At 61.9% G+C, this 16,457-nt stretch overlaps 1 protein-coding gene across 4 annotated transcripts in view; it reads right to left on the bottom strand.

Annotated features, from left to right (window-relative positions):
• Cacna1a (calcium voltage-gated channel subunit alpha1 A) overlaps nt 1–16,457 on the bottom strand; it is a 181,275-nt gene that overhangs the window by 51,837 nt on the left and 112,981 nt on the right. For all 4 annotated transcript variants that reach the window (XM_071602072.1, XM_027955221.2, XM_027955219.3 and 1 more), the window contains 5 exons: nt 13,625–13,731; nt 11,268–12,071; nt 4,081–4,529; nt 3,291–3,426; nt 1,889–2,018 (listed from right to left, as the gene is read on the bottom strand). In XM_071602072.1, the coding sequence (XP_071458173.1) occupies nt 1,889–2,018; nt 3,291–3,426; nt 4,081–4,529; nt 11,268–12,071; nt 13,625–13,731 (1,626 nt within the window). The remainder of the gene's footprint in view (nt 1–1,888; nt 2,019–3,290; nt 3,427–4,080; nt 4,530–11,267; nt 12,072–13,624; nt 13,732–16,457) is intronic.

Genomic DNA, 16,457 nt, shown 5'->3' with positions numbered 1-16,457 from the left:
CTTGCTCCTGGCCTCCTGCCTCCTGGATCCCACCCAGGGCCCTTGCACAGGCTGTTCCCTCTACCCGAAACGCCCTTCCCTGCATCCCGTGGGGTCCCCCTCCTCCATGCTTGGCTGGGAATGGCTTTCCCCGCGAGGCTTTCGGCGGCTACCTGTCTACAATGCCACCTCCCGGCCTTGGAATCCTGTCCCCGCACCCCTCATCCTTTCCCGGGGAGCTGTCTGTTATGGTATCAATCATCCCGTTGTCCCCCACATCAGTCCGGCAGAGATAGTCCCCATGTGGCTGCTGCAGCTCCTAGTGCAGGGCCAGGCATACAGCAGGCGCTCAAGGAATGCTTGCTGAGTGGGTGCCTGAGCAGCTGGGGTCGGGCCTGCAGGAGCCGCTCTGATATCATGTCCCGGGTGTGGCTGCCACCGGGGTGCGGGCGCGAGGGACCGGGCTGTGGTCACCTCCGCGTTGGGGATTCTCTGGCTCTGCTGAGCTGGGCGGTCCCCACGGTGGGGCGACGCTCCTGGGCGCCGCCAGGGGCAGCAGGAATCCTGGCCCCGCCCACCCTGCGGAGCTGCGCCCTGCGCCCTCCGCCCTCGCCCTCCTGGTCAGGCAGGGCGCACGGGGTCACCGTGGGCCTCTGAGGACCCGAACTCCCGCCGCGGGCTGGGCGGGGTGCTGGCCCGGGTCCCCAGCAGGCTCTCTCCAGCCCCTGTGTCACCTGCCCTGCCAGCTGGGAGGCCCGGGAACTAGGAGCAGGAGGGAACCCGGAGAGCTGCCCTGTCCGGCTCCGCTGGGCCCCAGCACAGCCTCGGCCGCCTCCTGATTTCCCTCCCTCCGCCCGCGGGCCTGGGGTGGGGGCAGGGAAAGCCGTGGAGGCCGCGAGCAGCGCCCTGGGCACGAACCTAGCAGGAGCCCCAGCCTCCGCCGGCGGGTGAGGAGGGCGGCTGTGGTTCTGGACAGAGAGCGGAGGGGACAGGCCAGGGCCCCAGGAGGTGCCCCGCCCATGGGGTGCGCCCTTCCCCTCTCCACCAGGGCCAGGGCTCACTTCTGACTGGCAGGTCTCAAGGGTGACCCAGGACGGTCACTTGCTCCCCCTTTGCCCCCCACTCTCTGGGACTGATCCCTCCTTCATCAATTGGGGGCACCTGGAGAGGGCTTGGCCGGCACCCTGGCGGCACCTGTCATCCCAGCTGCTGGGGAGGCTGAGGCAGGAGGATCACGAGTTCAAAGCCAGCCTCAGCAACAGCGAGGCCCTAAGTAACTCAGTGAGGCCCTGACTCTAAATAAAGACAGCGTCAGGCTGGGGCTGGGGCTCAGGCTGAGGGCCCTGGGTCCAGTCTCCAGCATCTCCAAAGACTATGAGGACAGACAGACAGACCGACCGACCGCCTGCCCGCCCAACGGATGTCCAGCTCGGGGTTGGGCACACACACAGCCAGGGGCCGGGTGGACGGGGCTTAGCAGATCCTGGACCCCGGAGGGTTTTGTTCTCCAAAAGCTAAAAGCTTGGGCTGTTTCTGCCCCAGCCTCCCCTTGGCCTCTCCTCTCCTGGCCTCACCCTCGGGCTCCTCCCAGCCCGTCCTTCCTCCAAAGCTTCATGTCCTCGTGGGAGACTCCCCGGGGAGACCTGGCTTCTGAGGGGGCACCTCTAAGTCACCCCGGCGCAGCCCCCCGCCCCCCATTCCAGGCAGAGCAGGTGCAACTACCTGTCCTGTCCCCTCCACCCCCACCAGGGGACCCAGCCGGGTGGTCCCCTCCAGGGACGTCTTGCCCTCAGAGATGTGCCTCCCCTCCCTGCAGACGTGGCTGTGCCCGAGGGTGTCCCCAGTCCACCCCCACCCGGGCCCTGAGTCTGGGGCTACAGGAGGAAGGGGCCAGCGAGGCAGGTCTCACGTTGTTGCGGGGCGCGTTGGGCTGCACGGGGTCCTCGGCGGCCAGGGCAATGCTGCTCATGGCGATGACCATGAGGATGCACATCTCGAAGTAGCGCAGGTTGAGGATGTAATGGCACAGGCGGCGAAGGCTGTTGGGGACAGATGGTGTGCAGAGGTCCACTCAGAGCTCGGGATCGCAGGCCCTTGCCTTCTACCATAGCACCGTGCGAAATCCCCAACTTCAAGGGCCGCACCCACCGAGCCATCCTTTATCTAGGGCCCTCTCTGGGTCCTAGGACCCCAGGAAGGCAGGGGAGACCTCACAAGGGGAGCCACTGATGTGTCCTGTTTACCCTGTTGAAGTGGCACCCCCTTTCTCCACAGAAAAGCCCTCTTCACCATGGCTGATTTTAGGACTGTCAGCAAGAGAGTCTCTGCGAAAGAGTCCAATGGAGATAAACTTCCTATTTTCCTGTCGCCCTGTTTTACTTGGCCGCTGGCAGGGAGGACACCAGCACTCCAGGTGCTGGACACCCCCTTACTAGTTTTTCACAAACGCATCCAGTACAGTACTTTGTAGAAATGTGCAAACAAGGCCTTTGGCCTTGAGCTGGGCTTCACAGAGATGTCTACGTTTTTAAGATAAGTCACAATTGGGCTCCATGGTAACAGCTGGCAGGGGGAGGAGAGAGGGGACAAGAAGCTCTCCCCTTCTCAGGTGTTGTCCTTGAAGGGTTAACTTGCCCAGAACAGTGAAAGGAAAAGCTGCTTTTCTGTGAACTTCTGCAGACTGTGAACTTCTGAGCCCCTCCCCTTACACGCTGGGAATAAAACTCTGAAACTGCCTGAGCTCGGGGTTCAGGGGATTGATTGATCACAGCAAAAGCTGTGCCCCGTGAACCTGGCTGCAGCCAAATACAACTGTTTCCTGCCGTCTTCGGTGCCTTGCCTCGTTTGTCCCTACAGCACTGTGGCTCCTAACGACTCTGAAGTCTTGGTCCCCACACTGGGCTGAAGAAAGGGGGATGAAGGGTTTTGAGGACCGATGGGTCACAGAGATGTCTGTCTGTCTTTCTTTCTTTCTTTGTAGAATCAGCTGTGGGACTGGGGCATCTTGTGACCCCTCTGTGCCTCAGTGCTCTCATCTGTAATGTGGCCTGCAGTACGAAGACCAGAGAGTCACCAATGCAGGAGTGGGACACGGTGGGGTCTCCAAAGAGGTGGTGACCGAAGCTCTGAATTGCAGGCCTTATCAGAGCCCTGATGGCCGAGGGCACCTTCCTGGGTCAGCTCGGGATGCACTATGACAACGTCCATCTTATACGACTTAAGGAAGGGCCACTCAGGGCTGAAGGTGGTGTTGGGGGGTCGCTCCCCCTCTGCCCCGTGGCCCTCGTCCACCTCCCCGGGGGCCTACTCACGGGTTGGTGGTGGACAGGATGAACATGGAGCTGTAGGGGGGCATGGGCTTGGGGCCGTCCTCCCCGGGCTCCTCCTCCTCCTCCTTCTTCTCCTCCTCTTTCCTCGGCAGTGGGTCAGGGTTGGCGTTTTTGTTCACTGTTGGGACAAGAACCAGGGCACCCTCCGTGGTCTCCCAGGAGTCTCTGGGCTCCCGTCCACACCCGGGGACCGGGAAGCTCCCACCCACCCCAGGCGCGGGGCACGTCGCTGCAGCCTCACTGACCCTTGTGGGGGGTACTTCATGGTCCCCACTGACTGACGGGGAAATGGGGGCACAGAGAAGTGCAGTGACTTGCCTCAGGTCACACAGCCTTGAGGGGACACCTGAACCGCTTGGCCCCAGAAAGCCTGTTCCCAGCCACTCTGTGGCCCTGAGTCTGCTGGGCTCCTCGGGGGCTTTGGTCAGCCCTGTCCCTGTCCTGCCTGACCTTCATGCCGAGGCTGGGGGCACCCAGGGAGTGCTAACAGCCCCATTTACAGGGGGACACGGGCCCAGGCCACAGCAGTGTGGCTACTGGGCACAGGGTATGTGGCCAGACTAGATGGGGACAGGCTGGGGCGTGGGGGACACTGGGCGTCCAGGACCCAGGGTGAGAAGAACGCGGAGCGTCTCGTTACAGTTCAGAAAACACGGTTCGCGGGTCGAAATGGCGACATTTGGATCCAATATCTGAGATATTAACGCTCCTTGGGCTGAAGCAGCGCCTGTCCGACATCCCCGAGGTCCCCAAGGTCCCCGTGGTCACTCACCTTGGACGACCGTGTGGTTGAGGGGTGGCCCTGGGGGCGGGATGTCCACGGCCGTGTGCTCGGGCCTCCCGGTCCTGGCCGAGGCGTCCTGGCCGCTGCTGGGGTTGGTGACGATGAGGCTGTTCTCGGGGGCCTTGGGGGCGCCGGGGTGCGACGGGGGCCCTGGGTCATTGGGCACTCGGCGGCCGGCGCTGCTGTGCGGGTTGGCGGCCGGGGTGGGCGCGGGGCCGGGGACCGTGCTGTTCCCCATCTTGGCGGGGCTCTGGGGTGCACCGGCGGGGCCCAGGCTGTCGTGGGGACTGGCCGGCTCCGCTGTGGCCAGCTTGTTGTTCTTCAGGTTGTCCATGTCCTCGGCCAGCGGCGCGTCCTGGCGGCCCAGGTCCTGCTGGATTGGACGCGTGGTGGACAGGTTGGGGCCGGACACAGGGACCCCGGTGCCCTGGTTCTCTCTGAGGAAGGAGGTCAGCAGAAAAGAACCACAGCGGAGTCAGGACGGCGGGGACAGGGTGGCGCCTGCCCAAGACCCGGCAAGGGACGGCCTGGGGTGGCTCAGTGGCAGGGCGCTTGCCTAGCACACACCCGCCTGGGGTCACCCCAGAGCCACAGCCAAACCGACAAACCAAGCCAACCCACCAGTCCCACCGCCCCAGCAGCCCAACCACGTCAACCCAACCCAACTAACCAACCAACTAACCTAACCCAACCAAATAAACCCAACTTAACTAACCAACCAACCAACCTAACCCAACCAAATAAACCCAACCCAACTAACCAACCAACCCATCTAGTTCCACCGCTCCAGCAGGCCAACCACGTCAACCCAACCCAACCAACCAACCAATCTAACCCAGCCAACCCAACCCAACTAACCAACCAACCCAACCAATCCTCCTCCCCAGCAGGCCAACCACATCAACCCAACCCAATTAACCAACCCAACCAATCCCACTGCCACAAGTCAATCCAACCCAACCAACTAACCCAACCAACCTAACCCAACTGTCAACCCAACCCAACTAACCCAACCAACCAACCTAACCAACCAACCAAACCAACCCAACCCAACCAACCCCACCGCCCCACCAGTCCAACCACGTCAACCCAACCAAGTCAACCCAACCCAACTAACCCAACCAACCAACCTAACCCAACCAAGTCAACCCAACCCAACCAACCAAGCCAACCAACCAACCCAACCCAACCAATCCCACCACCCCACCAGCCCAACCACATCAATCCAACCCAACTAACCAAACTAACCCAACCAAGTCAACCCAACCCAACCAAGAAAACTAACCCGAACCAAGTCAATCCAACGCAGTTAACCCAACCAACCAAACCAATCAACCTAACCCAACCAAGTCAACCCAACCCAACTAACCCAACCAACTTAACACAGCCAAATCAACCAAACCAAGCAACCCAACCCAACTAACCAAACCAACTAAACCAACCAATCTAACCCAACCAAATCAACCCAACCCAACTAACCAACCCAACCCAACCAATCCCACTGCCCCACCAGCCCAACCAAATCAACCCAGCCCAACCAACCAAACCAACCAACCAATCCAACCAAACCAAGTCAACCAACCCAACCCAACCCACCAAATCAATGCAACCAATGCAACCGACCCAACTAAACCAACCCTACCAAATCAACCGAACCAACCAAACTAAATCAACGAACCCAACCCAACCCACCCAACCAAACCAATTAACCAAACCAACCAACCCAACCCACTCAACCAGCCAAACCAGTCCAACCAACTAAATCCAATTAACCAAACCAACCAACCAACCAACCAACCAAACCAGGCCATTCCATGGCGGCTTAGCCACAGGCGAGGGGAGCATTCGCTGCCATTCTCATTCTATAGATGAGAAAATGGGGATCAGAGACAGACGGGGCCCTGCCCCAGGCCACACAGCCAGCTGCGGCACAGCCAGCGTGGAGCGAGCGTGGAGCTAGTCAGCAGAGGCTCCCTCTGACCCCAGGTGGGAGTAGGTACCGGCTGTTTGTACCCACACCTCCCGGAAGGAGAAGCCAGGCAGTCCTACTGTAGTCCCCGCGGGGAAGGCCCTCACCCTCCGTCACATGGGTCACATGGACACTTGGGAGGGAAGTCGAGCTGGGTTGGAGCCTCAGCAATGCCACGTAGGAGCTGTGTGACCCTGAGCAGCCTGACTAACCTCTCTGAGCCTGAGTTCTCTTAGGATGTTTTTATCCTTTTTGGTCCCACGGCAGTGGGACCGTCCCCGTGTCCTGGAGACTGAAGTGGTCCTCCCAGAGGTTACTTGCTATGTGACCCCAGAGAGTCCCTCAGCCTCAGTTTCTCATCCGTAACGCAGAGTGGTGGCCTGGGAGTCCCATGAGGACTAGAGGTGGTCATGGGACACTGTGGGTTGCCGCCAGGCCTTGGGCCAGGGCAGGATTTGTCCTGCTGGGTGTGGGCTCGCCCAGGCCCAGGCCCTGGCCCTCCTCCCTCCTCCCTCTTGCCAAGACAGGTCCCCCCGGGCCCGCCAGAGTGACCTCTTTTGGACAAAGGGTCTTTGCAGATGTCATTGACTGGAGGATCTCGAGCCGAGATTGTCAGGAGCCCAAACCCACGGCAAATCCTCTCGAAGGGAAGGGAAGGGGGAGACCCGGGGACACAGGTGACGGCCATGTGCTGGCCAGCCAGGGAGGCCACGGGTCGTGGGTGGCCTCAGAGACCATCCGCCTCTGCCCACTGGGCATCGTCCCCGTGTGGGTGACGGGAAGTGAATGCTAAACCAGGGCTTCCCCCGCCTGTCACAGCGCCCACAGGACGCTCCCGGTTCTGATGTGCGCGGTGCGTTCTGAGAAGCCAACCGTAAGCTGGGAGTCTGGCCGGGGAGACCTTCTCGGTAAGTACCATGCGAGCCTCCCTTGGCCTCCACAGGGGAGGCCCCAGGGCCCCCTGGATACCAAGACCCCCAGATGCTCAATCCCCCACATAAAGAAGCATTGGCACAGAATCTGTGGAATCTCCTGAAGACGGTCCACCACTTCCAGATGACCAGGGACTCCTAACGTGACGCTGGGCGCACAGTGTTGTTCAGGGGATTCAGACAAGAAAACTGTCCCCCCTCAGTGTGGACACGGATTCACCCCCGAGATTTCTGACCTGCACCTGGTTGAATCCACCGCCACAGAACTGCTCCATATGGCGGAGGCCACTGTCTAGATTTTTAATGAAAGATCTTCCTGCCCCCAAGCAGACCTAATAAGTCACCACTTAAAAAGGAGCCCATCCTTTGGTCACCATCTAAGGAGGTTGTATAAAATCACACAAGCCATGTGCGGTGGCATGTGCCTGTAATTCCAGCAACACTGGAGGCTGAGGCAGGAGGATCGCAAATTTGAGGCCAGCCGCAGCAACTTAGTGAGACCCTGTCTCTAAATAAAAAAGGGCTGGGGTGTGGCTCGGGGGTAGAGCGTCCTGGGTGAACCGCCCAGCACCGAAAATAGAGCAGAACACTCACAGGACACGGCGGCCTGGTCCACGAGGACCCTCGGGGTGCTTCCTTGCTAGGTGACATTATTGAGGGAGGGCGAGGGCCCTGGCCTTAGTTGGCTTTGTCCTTCTTCCTCTCGGTTCCCGCTGGCTGTGGGTCAGGGCGTCTGACCAGGTGCAGGCGCAGAGCCTCCTGCACCTCGGGGGGCTTCGCTCCAGTGTCTCCGCGGAGGAGTTCAAGGAGGCAGGAGACCGGAGGCCGGCCTCCCCGCTCCTCCCGGGGCTGGCCTCTGTGCCCTGTGCCCCAGGAGGCCGTTGCATAACTGCCCACGCCGTCCCTCCCGCTGGCCCGGCTTGCTCTGCTGGGCTGTGGGGCTCCTGCCCGGGATGGGACGCGCTCAGACCCCGGATCCAGGGCTGGTCCCCATTACCTGGGGAGCGAGGTAACAGGAACCCCCATTCAGCTCGCTCCACGCACACCTCGCTGACCCCCGATGGCCCCCATGACCCCTGATGAGGACCCGCCCCCCATCACCCAGGAGGGCACCGAGGCCAGGGTGGTGGCGAGCGCAGGAAGGCTGCCGGGGGCGGTCCTCGGACCCCGAGGCCACGGCAGGGCTGGCCGAAGGAAACGGGGCGATGGGCGACTGGGGTGCACGGAGCGGGGTGCGGGGAGGCCGCCAAGGGCGCACGGGGCTGCTTCAGGGCTCAGGGCAGGACACACCGGGGCTGGGCGTCCTCTGGGCCTCGGTTGCCATGGCGACCAGTGCAGGTGGGCAGGACCGGGCAGGCCCCTCCCTGTGCCAGGACTGGCGGGGAGCTGTCTGGGGAGGCGGGGCCGCGCCCTGGGGTCCACAGGGATGGCTTTCACTGGGAATCCGCCAAGCTCCTCCTCACTTTGGCCGCCCTGGGGCGCCCCTGCCGGGACACCATGCAAGAGCAGGTGCTGGGGCGAGAGATGAAGGGGGAGGAGGGAGGGGAGGGGACAGACCTCCGTCGACCGTACCGCGGGGACCAAGCCCTCAGGGAGCGGCTGGGACAGGGCCTCAGGGATGAGGCAGGGAACAGGGGAGGCTCGGGGCCTCCGGGGCCGCGGCATCATCCCGCAGAGACCAGAAACTGCTTATTATTTTATGTCTGCAAATTAATCAGATTAATGCCTCGTCTTGGATTCCCCCCTCTTAATAATGCTTCAATCAGCCAGATATGACATGGGGGCCCGGGCTGCAGCCCCAGCTACTCAGGAGGCTGAGGCAGGAGGATGGCTTGAGTCCAGAGGGCGGGCCAGCCTGGGCGACCCCGAGAGACCTCAGGTCAAAAAAAAAAAAAAGGTTGGGCACAGTGGCTCGCACCCATGATCCCGGAGGCTGAGGAGGCTGAGGCAGGAGGGTCTCCAGTTCAAAGCCAGCCTCAGCAAAAGTGAGGCCCTAAGCAACTCAGTGAGACCCTGTCTCTAATAAAAGACAAAATAGGGCTGGGGATGGGGCTCGGTGGTCGAGGGCCCCTGAGTTCAATCCTTGGTACCAAAAAAAAAAAAAAGCAAAATGTGCTTTCCTGAGCGTTTATTTCCAGTGAGCAATAAGACTTTTTTTTTTAAACCAGCCAAATGACTAACCTGCTTCTCTGCTGGCCTCAGCATTTGCAGTGTCTATTAATAAGGGACCTAGCGGTGACTGTCTGGTTCCCATGGGATCCACGGAGGCCCTGGTGGAGGTGGGGGCTACTGCCTTCTCTGGAGAGAGGCGAGGCCCTGGGCGATGGGAGGGCTGGATCTCCATCCTGCTCCCCGAGGCTGGTGGCCGGCCGCTCCTGGGAAAAGCCAGTTCCCTCTGCAGAAACGGGGAACTGGAGTGGGGAAGCTCAGGTCCTCACCCTGTGTGTTGATGAGGTGTGGAGGGTAACAGTCGGCACATCCTGGTGCTCCCTACTGCTGCTGAAGCAGCTGACAGTTTCTTTGTGTCCGCAGCACTGGGGACTGAACTCAGGGGCGCCTTGCCACCCAGCCACACCCTCAGTCCTTTTTATTTTATTTGTTTGAAACAGGGTCTTGCTAGGTTGCTGAGGCTGGCCTTGAACTTGCCATCCTCCTGCCTCAGCCTCCAGAGTAGCCGGATGACAGGGGTGCGCCCCCCTGCCTGGCAATAGCTCACCGTTCTTGAGCACAACTGGCCGGTCTCAGGCATTTTGTGATGAGACCACGTCCCCCACCATGTGCCCCCCCATCTGTCATTACTTGAGGGAATTCACAGCGTGAGCTTAGCATACAGTAGGCACTTAGCAAATGGTGAAAGGCTCCATCAGCCCAGTGGGGAAAGCTCGGGAGGAACAAGGACCCACAGGATGGTTTTAGGAGGGCATTGAGGAAATACGGAGACCGAGTGGCGAGGGGCACTGTGGGCATCTGGGGAAGGGGAGGTAGGTGAGCCAAAGGCCCCGCCCCGTGCAGGGCGGTCCCACCCAGGAAGACGCTGTCCTTTCTCCTTGGCGACTCCCTACCCTCTCTCATGCAAATGGAAAACCCGGCTTGTAATTATCAGAACCTTTCATTTGAAGCCAACGTGGTTTTGATCAAACTCAGAAAACACTCATTGCAGGTTTTTAGTGGCACCGCATTTTTCTGCCTGCAGCCCCTGGACGGTGGCCTCTGCTGCTGTGGAACCTCACCAGGACGCAGCCGCGGTCTAGAACACTGCGACACCGTTAGCACCTCCCTTCCTGGGCTCTGAGGTGTCCACAAACCCCAAGTCATCAGCCTGCGCCTGCGCCATCATGTCCCCGCCGCCACCAGAACCATGTCACTGCGTCCCCAGAATCCCTGCACTCAAGTGTGGTCCCTGGACGGGCAGCGCTGCCCCCACCTGGGAACTGCTCAGAAAGGCAGAATCTCAGGCTCCACGGAGCCCCAGGTCCTGAATTAGAATCCGAGTTTTAACAAGATTCCGGGGGACACTCTCTCTCTCCCTCCCCACACCCCCCCTCTCTTTCACACACACACACACACACACACACACACACAAGGTCAAGTTTAAGAACTGCCGGCCTCATTTGGACACCACAGAGCAGAATCACTGACCCACACCACTAAGCCAATCAACCTACTGGTCACATAAGGGGGGACTAAGGGGACCCTGGTTTATAATGGAACAATGTCCACACTCCTTGAAGCTGTTAGGCCCCTTTGTGCAGAATCACCTTGAGTACTCTTAAGGAAAGAGGACACGGTCCCTGACGGGTAAACCCTGGCCTGGGGACATGCCCAAGAGCCTGGTACACTGCTGCCCCTTCAACTCTAGGGCCCCCAAGAGCCTTCCCATGCTCCTGGAACACACCAGGTAGGCCGAGACTCGGGGAGCTGGGAAACGGTCTAATTTTACTGAGCACTTACTAGGCCCAGGGGCCCTTCCAGGCTCCTTGGACTTCACCTCCTTTAACCCGGCAATGGCCCGATTCCACCCCCTGGACCCGTTTCCCAGGTGGGCAGACAGGTGCGAGGTCACTTAGGGCCACCAGCAGCACAGAGAGAGCTGGACGAGAGCTCTCCTGCGGGGTGCGGTCCTCCCCGGGCTGCCTGATGTGCCCATGTGGACGGTCCCCGCGGGCCTCTGGTTTCGGTCCCAGGGGCTCCAGGCTGCCGTGGGGCGCTGCCCTTCGCCCCTGCCCGTCTCCCCTCTGTGAATCGGGGCTGGGACGCGGCTGAACCCCACTTACTTCCTCCTCCGGTGCCGGCGCTCCTTGTCCTCCCTCCGCGCGTCCGCGTCGTAGGTGGCGGGAGGGCCGTGCCGGTGTCGCCTCCTGCGCTCGCCCCCGTCGGGGCCCTCGCCCTCGCCCTCTCCGCCGCGGGCGGGCCGGCTGCCCTCGCGGTGGCGCGCCCGGCGCTCGGCCTTGTCTTCGGCCGCCTCGTCCCCGGGCCTGCGGTGCACGCGGTGCCTGCGCGGCTCCCCGTCGGCGCCGGTGCGCGGCGACCCGCTGCGGCTGTCCCTGGGCGCGGCCTGGCGGTGCGCGTGCCTGCGGTGCGCGTCCCCGGCCTTGGGCCGCTCGGCCTCGGCCTCCCAGAAGCCGGGCGGCTCGGGGCCGCCCTCGCGGGGCGGGTGGTCGGACTCGCGGCCGTAGGGGCCCTCGCGGCTCGGCTCCTCCTGGCCGCCGGCCCAGGGCCTGCGCGCGTCGGGGCCGGCGGGGTCGCGCGCGCGCTCGCGCTCGTGGTAGCGCGCCTGCTTGCGCAGCAGGTCGTCGGCGCGCGGCGGGCCCAGGCGCGGCTCGACGGCGGGCTCGGCGGCGCGGCTCTTGTTGGTGTTGTTGTTGCGGTTCTCCTGCGGGTCCACCACCAGCGGCCGGTCCAGGTGCGTCTTCACGTCGGGCCGCAGGTGGCGCGCGTAGGACGCCTTCCAGCGCTCGTCGGGGTCCAGGCCCGGGTAGAGCGCCTCGCGGCTGGCCAGCAGGTTCTGCTTGCGCATCTCGCTCGTGCGCTGCTCCCACACCGAGCGCGCCGCCTTCTGGTTCCTCTGCTGCTCCTTCCTGCAACGCAAGGCCGGTCGGCGCCCCGGACCCGCGCCGCGAGCCCCGCGGCCGCGCCCACCCGGATCCCCACGCTCAGCCTGGCCCGACGGGGCGGCCGAGTGGGTGTCTCGGGTGACCTCCCAGGTACCTGGGCTCGAGGCGGGCCTGTCAGCCTGGCCGAGGGCCCTACTGTCTTTACTCTGCCGCCAAGGGCAGCGCGGGAACCTCTGGGGTGGCTTTGAGCATCGTAATGGCCTCGGAGATGGCCACGGAGGCCAGGGCGGTGGACGTGGGTCTGGCGCAGGTTCCACAGCCCCCAGTGCTCGCGTGGCCTGAATGGGGGTCTGGGGTCACAGAAAGGAACCAGGGCAGCCAGGGTGGGCAGTGTGGGGGCTGCTGCGTGAGTGTCGGGGGCTGGGGTCCCTTTGGGGCCCTCAGAACCTTCCCGGGGCTGCGGGGCACCGATGGTGTAATAGGGACCATCCCTGTGCTCAGGCTGTTCCTAGCCTCACCTACCGCGCATGCGCCTCCCTGGGCTCCCCTCCTGCAGCCACCACCTCTTAGTTTGGAAAAGCTGCCCCCTCCCTGTAGTCCCAGGACGCAGCGCTCTGCAGCATGAGACCCCCTGAGTCCCCCACCCCACCCGCAAAGGCACAGCTCAGAGCACTGTGTCCTCAGCTCTCTTTAATCCAAGGTCTCTGGTTCCTCACTGCCTTGTCCCTGACCCCAGCGAACTGTCTGCTCCATGGACCTTCAGAATCTGTCCAGGATCCTGCTACATCCATACCTCCCTGGGCTCCATCTTGGGCCAGTCCCCATCTCCTTTGCAAGGACAGGCTGCTGCCCTCAACCTGGCGTGCTGGGCCACCTCCCTTCCTCACCTTCACAGTCCGTTTCCCCACAGTGGCCAGAGGGCACCTGTGAGCACTTGAGTCAGGGCCTGACCCTCCTCTGCTCCTTTGCCGATGATGCAAAACCCAAGTCCTCCCCGTGGCCCCCAAGGCCCTGCATGACCTGCTCGTCACCTCCTTGCTCTCGTCTCTCCCTCCACAGTCCCCTTCTGCTCACTCGGTTCCAGGCACACCGGCCTTCATATCCCCTGAACACACCAGGAGTCTGCCTCAGGGCCTTTGCATATACCAGTCCCTCTGCTTGGGCTGCATTTCCCCCACACCTCCTCCCGGCTCCTTCCTCACCTCCCTCAGGTCTTGCCACCTTCCAGGGGAGGCCTTGCCTGAGTTTGAAAGCACAGCTCTGGGCTGGGGGTGTTAGTGGCAGAGAGCATCCTCCCTCGCACACACCAGGCCCCGGCAGCACCACCCTCTGCACTTCCGCCCTCCCCTCTCCCCTCTCCATCTTTTTTTCTCTAGTTCTGTGATCTTGTCATCGCCCTCGCTGACTTGAGAGCTACCCAAAGTGGGGCTTTCCAACCTTGCCGAGTCCCAGCAGTTCCGGGCCGAGGTGGTGCTCATTAAACACCAGCAGAGCCCATGTGAGAGGACGCGGGGGGGGGGGGGGGGTAGCGCGGGCACGTCCGCCCAGTGGTTAGGCACGGCCCACCCCCGACTTACACGGCTATGGACATGTTGGCCGCCGACAGGGGGCTCACTTCCGCCACCTCCTTGGCCTTCTGCAGCGCGAGCTTCTGGTTGGCGGCTTCCTCCTCCTCTTGTTCGTCCTGGAGGGAACACGGGTTCTCGCTCACAAGCCCACCCTCGTGGTGTCTGAGCACTGAAGAGCAGGCTGGGGGCTTGGCCTGGGGGTCGGCCACGCAGAGCCGGGGTCCCACGGCAAGGGCGGCTGGTAGGTGCGCTCCACCCGCTTCAGGCCCAGGGGCCCCTGGGGCCATCAAGCCTGTTCTGACCCAGCCAGGGGCAGCCCGGGGAAGGACGCGCCCTCCTTCCTGCCTCGCAGGCCCCTGTCCCCAAGCCGCGTCGACTCTGGGCCACGTCCCCAGAAAACCGAGCCGTGCCTGATGCAGGAAAGTGGCTTCCCCAGGCTCCGCTGGGCACCACCAATAGCCCCAGAAGCGGGCTTGGGCCCCCACTGCCCTGAGCCGGGGTCTCGGCCACTGTCTGGCTGCCTGATGGCCAGGTCAGAGAGGAGCAGGACGCAGGTGTGCTGGAGTACACACAGCAAGGGGCGCTTTGGGACGTTCGACCCTTCAGCCGTCACGGGGGCTCAGCTGTGATGCGCACGACCGTCGTCCCCGCGGCCGGAGGCTGAGGCAGGAGGATCGCCAAGCCAGCCTCAGCAAAAAGTGAGGCCCTAAGCAACTCAGTGAGACACTGTCTCTAAATAAAGTACGAAGTAGGGCCAGGGAGGTGGCTCCGTGGTCGAGGGCCCCTGAGTTCAGTCCTCAGTGCCCCCCAAGACCCCCTCGAACAAAGAAAGAGAAAAACCCATGTCCAGAAACAAAGCTGCTGGTCAGGACAGCAGGCGGCTCAGACGGCGCCTCCTTGCACCCTGAATCTGAGGCGAGGAACAAGCACCTCGGAAACGGGCAGGTCAGGACGCCCGGGACAACTCGGAGCAGGACCCCCCTTCTGGCTCCATGCCCAGCTGTCCTTGGAACTGGGCACCTGACGACTGCTCCAAAATACTAGATACCTAGGCCCCTGGAAGTTTCCACAGAACCAGGTCTCGGCCTTGAGCCTGTGCTCCCAATAAGCTCCCAGGTGAGTGAGTTCAAGTTCAAGCAGCCAATACACAGTGGCCAACAGCACGGGTTCCAGATCCAGTTGGCCTGGGTTCAAATCCCAGCTTTGCTACTAATTGCTGTGTGCCTTGGGGGAATCTCTAAGCCTCTCTGTGCCTCACATTCCTTATCTAAAATCCCATCTCTTGCTCACTTTCCTACTTCACTTTTCCCCTTAGCGCTTCGCACCATCGGACAAGCCATGCATTTCTGTGCACTGATCTGGTTTCTCGTCGGTCTCCCCAGCTCGAATCCCTGCTCCCAAAGGGCTGGGTTTCTTGCCTGTTTTGTTCACTGCTGTGTTCCTGGCTCTAGACCAGGGCTTTGCTCACAGTAGGTGCTCAATATGTGCTCGCTGAACGAGTGATGAAGTGGGGCTCAGAGAACTTGCCTCCCGAGGTTTCCGCAGGGGACTAAGTGAGACTGGGGACACACTGAGGCCCCGCGGGCACGGCGCTCACGGGGTGCCCAGGAATCCCTGATGGAGAAACGGAAGGGAAAGGGGGCTGCGGAGGCCCAGGCCTCCCTGCCTCCCTGCCTCCCTATCCCTCTCCTGGATGCTGGCCCCTGAGCAGGAGCTCTGGGATGAGCTCAGGGCTGGACCAGCTCCAGGTGGCCGGGCTCCTGGTGGGGACTTCCGCTCCTCCCCCGTCAGAGGTGGGGCCGGGAAACCGTCCCTCCCTCCCGCCGGGCTGACAGATGGAGGGTTGGCAGGGTCTGCTCAGTTTGGTTTGGTTCCGTGTCCTGAACACCTCACGCCCTGGGGACGGCCCTGAGCGGAGGGAGGCTCCCAGCAGGAAGACCCTGCACTTGCCACTGAGCTTTGTTCCCCCTCAGGCCTAGTTTGGACCTGTGGCCAGCTCTTTGGTTCCCAACACACACGTCCCAAATAGAAGGACAGTGCCTCCTCTGTGGTTCCTTCTCCTGGACTGATGCACCACCCATGGAGAGGCAGGGCGGACTCCAGCCGGCCTGTGCTCTTGTGCAGTGTGCAACCTGTACAACTGTTTTTGGAAGCCCTGCTCATGGATCATTCCAGGGACATGAACTGTGTTACTGAAAGCAGTGGGGCCTTCCTGGGTCCACTTGAGGTTCACTGGACTTTCAGGGAGTCCAAGGTTGCCCTAAGGGGCACGTGTCACCAATTTTTATCTGGGTAACTTAACATCACTGACCACGAGTCAGCACTGGTGAGATGGTCCTTCCCCTGACCCCCCATTTCTCTCTGGCCCTATTTCCTCCTCTGTGATCTCTGAAGGGCCACGTCTCTGGTCTTTCAGGTCCTAGCGTGTGGCAAAGTCACGTAACCTCTCGGGGACTCAGTTTCTTCATCTGTGAAGTAGACACCACCCTCCCTGCTCTGTGTGTGCTGTGGGGTTGAACCCGGGGCTCTGCCCTCCTCCTGAGCTACACCCCCAGCTCCTTTTTATTTTGAGAGAGGGCCATGCTAAGTTCCTGAGGCTGGCCTCAAACTTAGGATCCTCCTGCCTCAGCCTCCCAAGTACCTCGGATTACACGGGGCACACACACGTGTCCTCTCCCGTGGGCAACTCGGAGCAGGGCCTCTCCCCCAGCACAGAAGGGCCTTTACGTTTCCTGTGGTTGTTGGTATTTTGATTTTCATCACGTGCTAGGGAGGCTCACGACCTGGCCTCCCCGCGCCAGCCAGGGGAGGCTGCCTTCCCTGAACGCTCACTGTGTGCCGG

This window comes from Marmota flaviventris, chromosome 1 (assembly GCF_047511675.1).
Source record: "Marmota flaviventris isolate mMarFla1 chromosome 1, mMarFla1.hap1, whole genome shotgun sequence".
NCBI lineage: Eukaryota > Metazoa > Chordata > Mammalia > Rodentia > Sciuridae > Marmota > Marmota flaviventris.
Note: the sequence above shows the minus strand (reverse complement) of the source record. Positions and strands in the feature narration are given on the sequence as shown.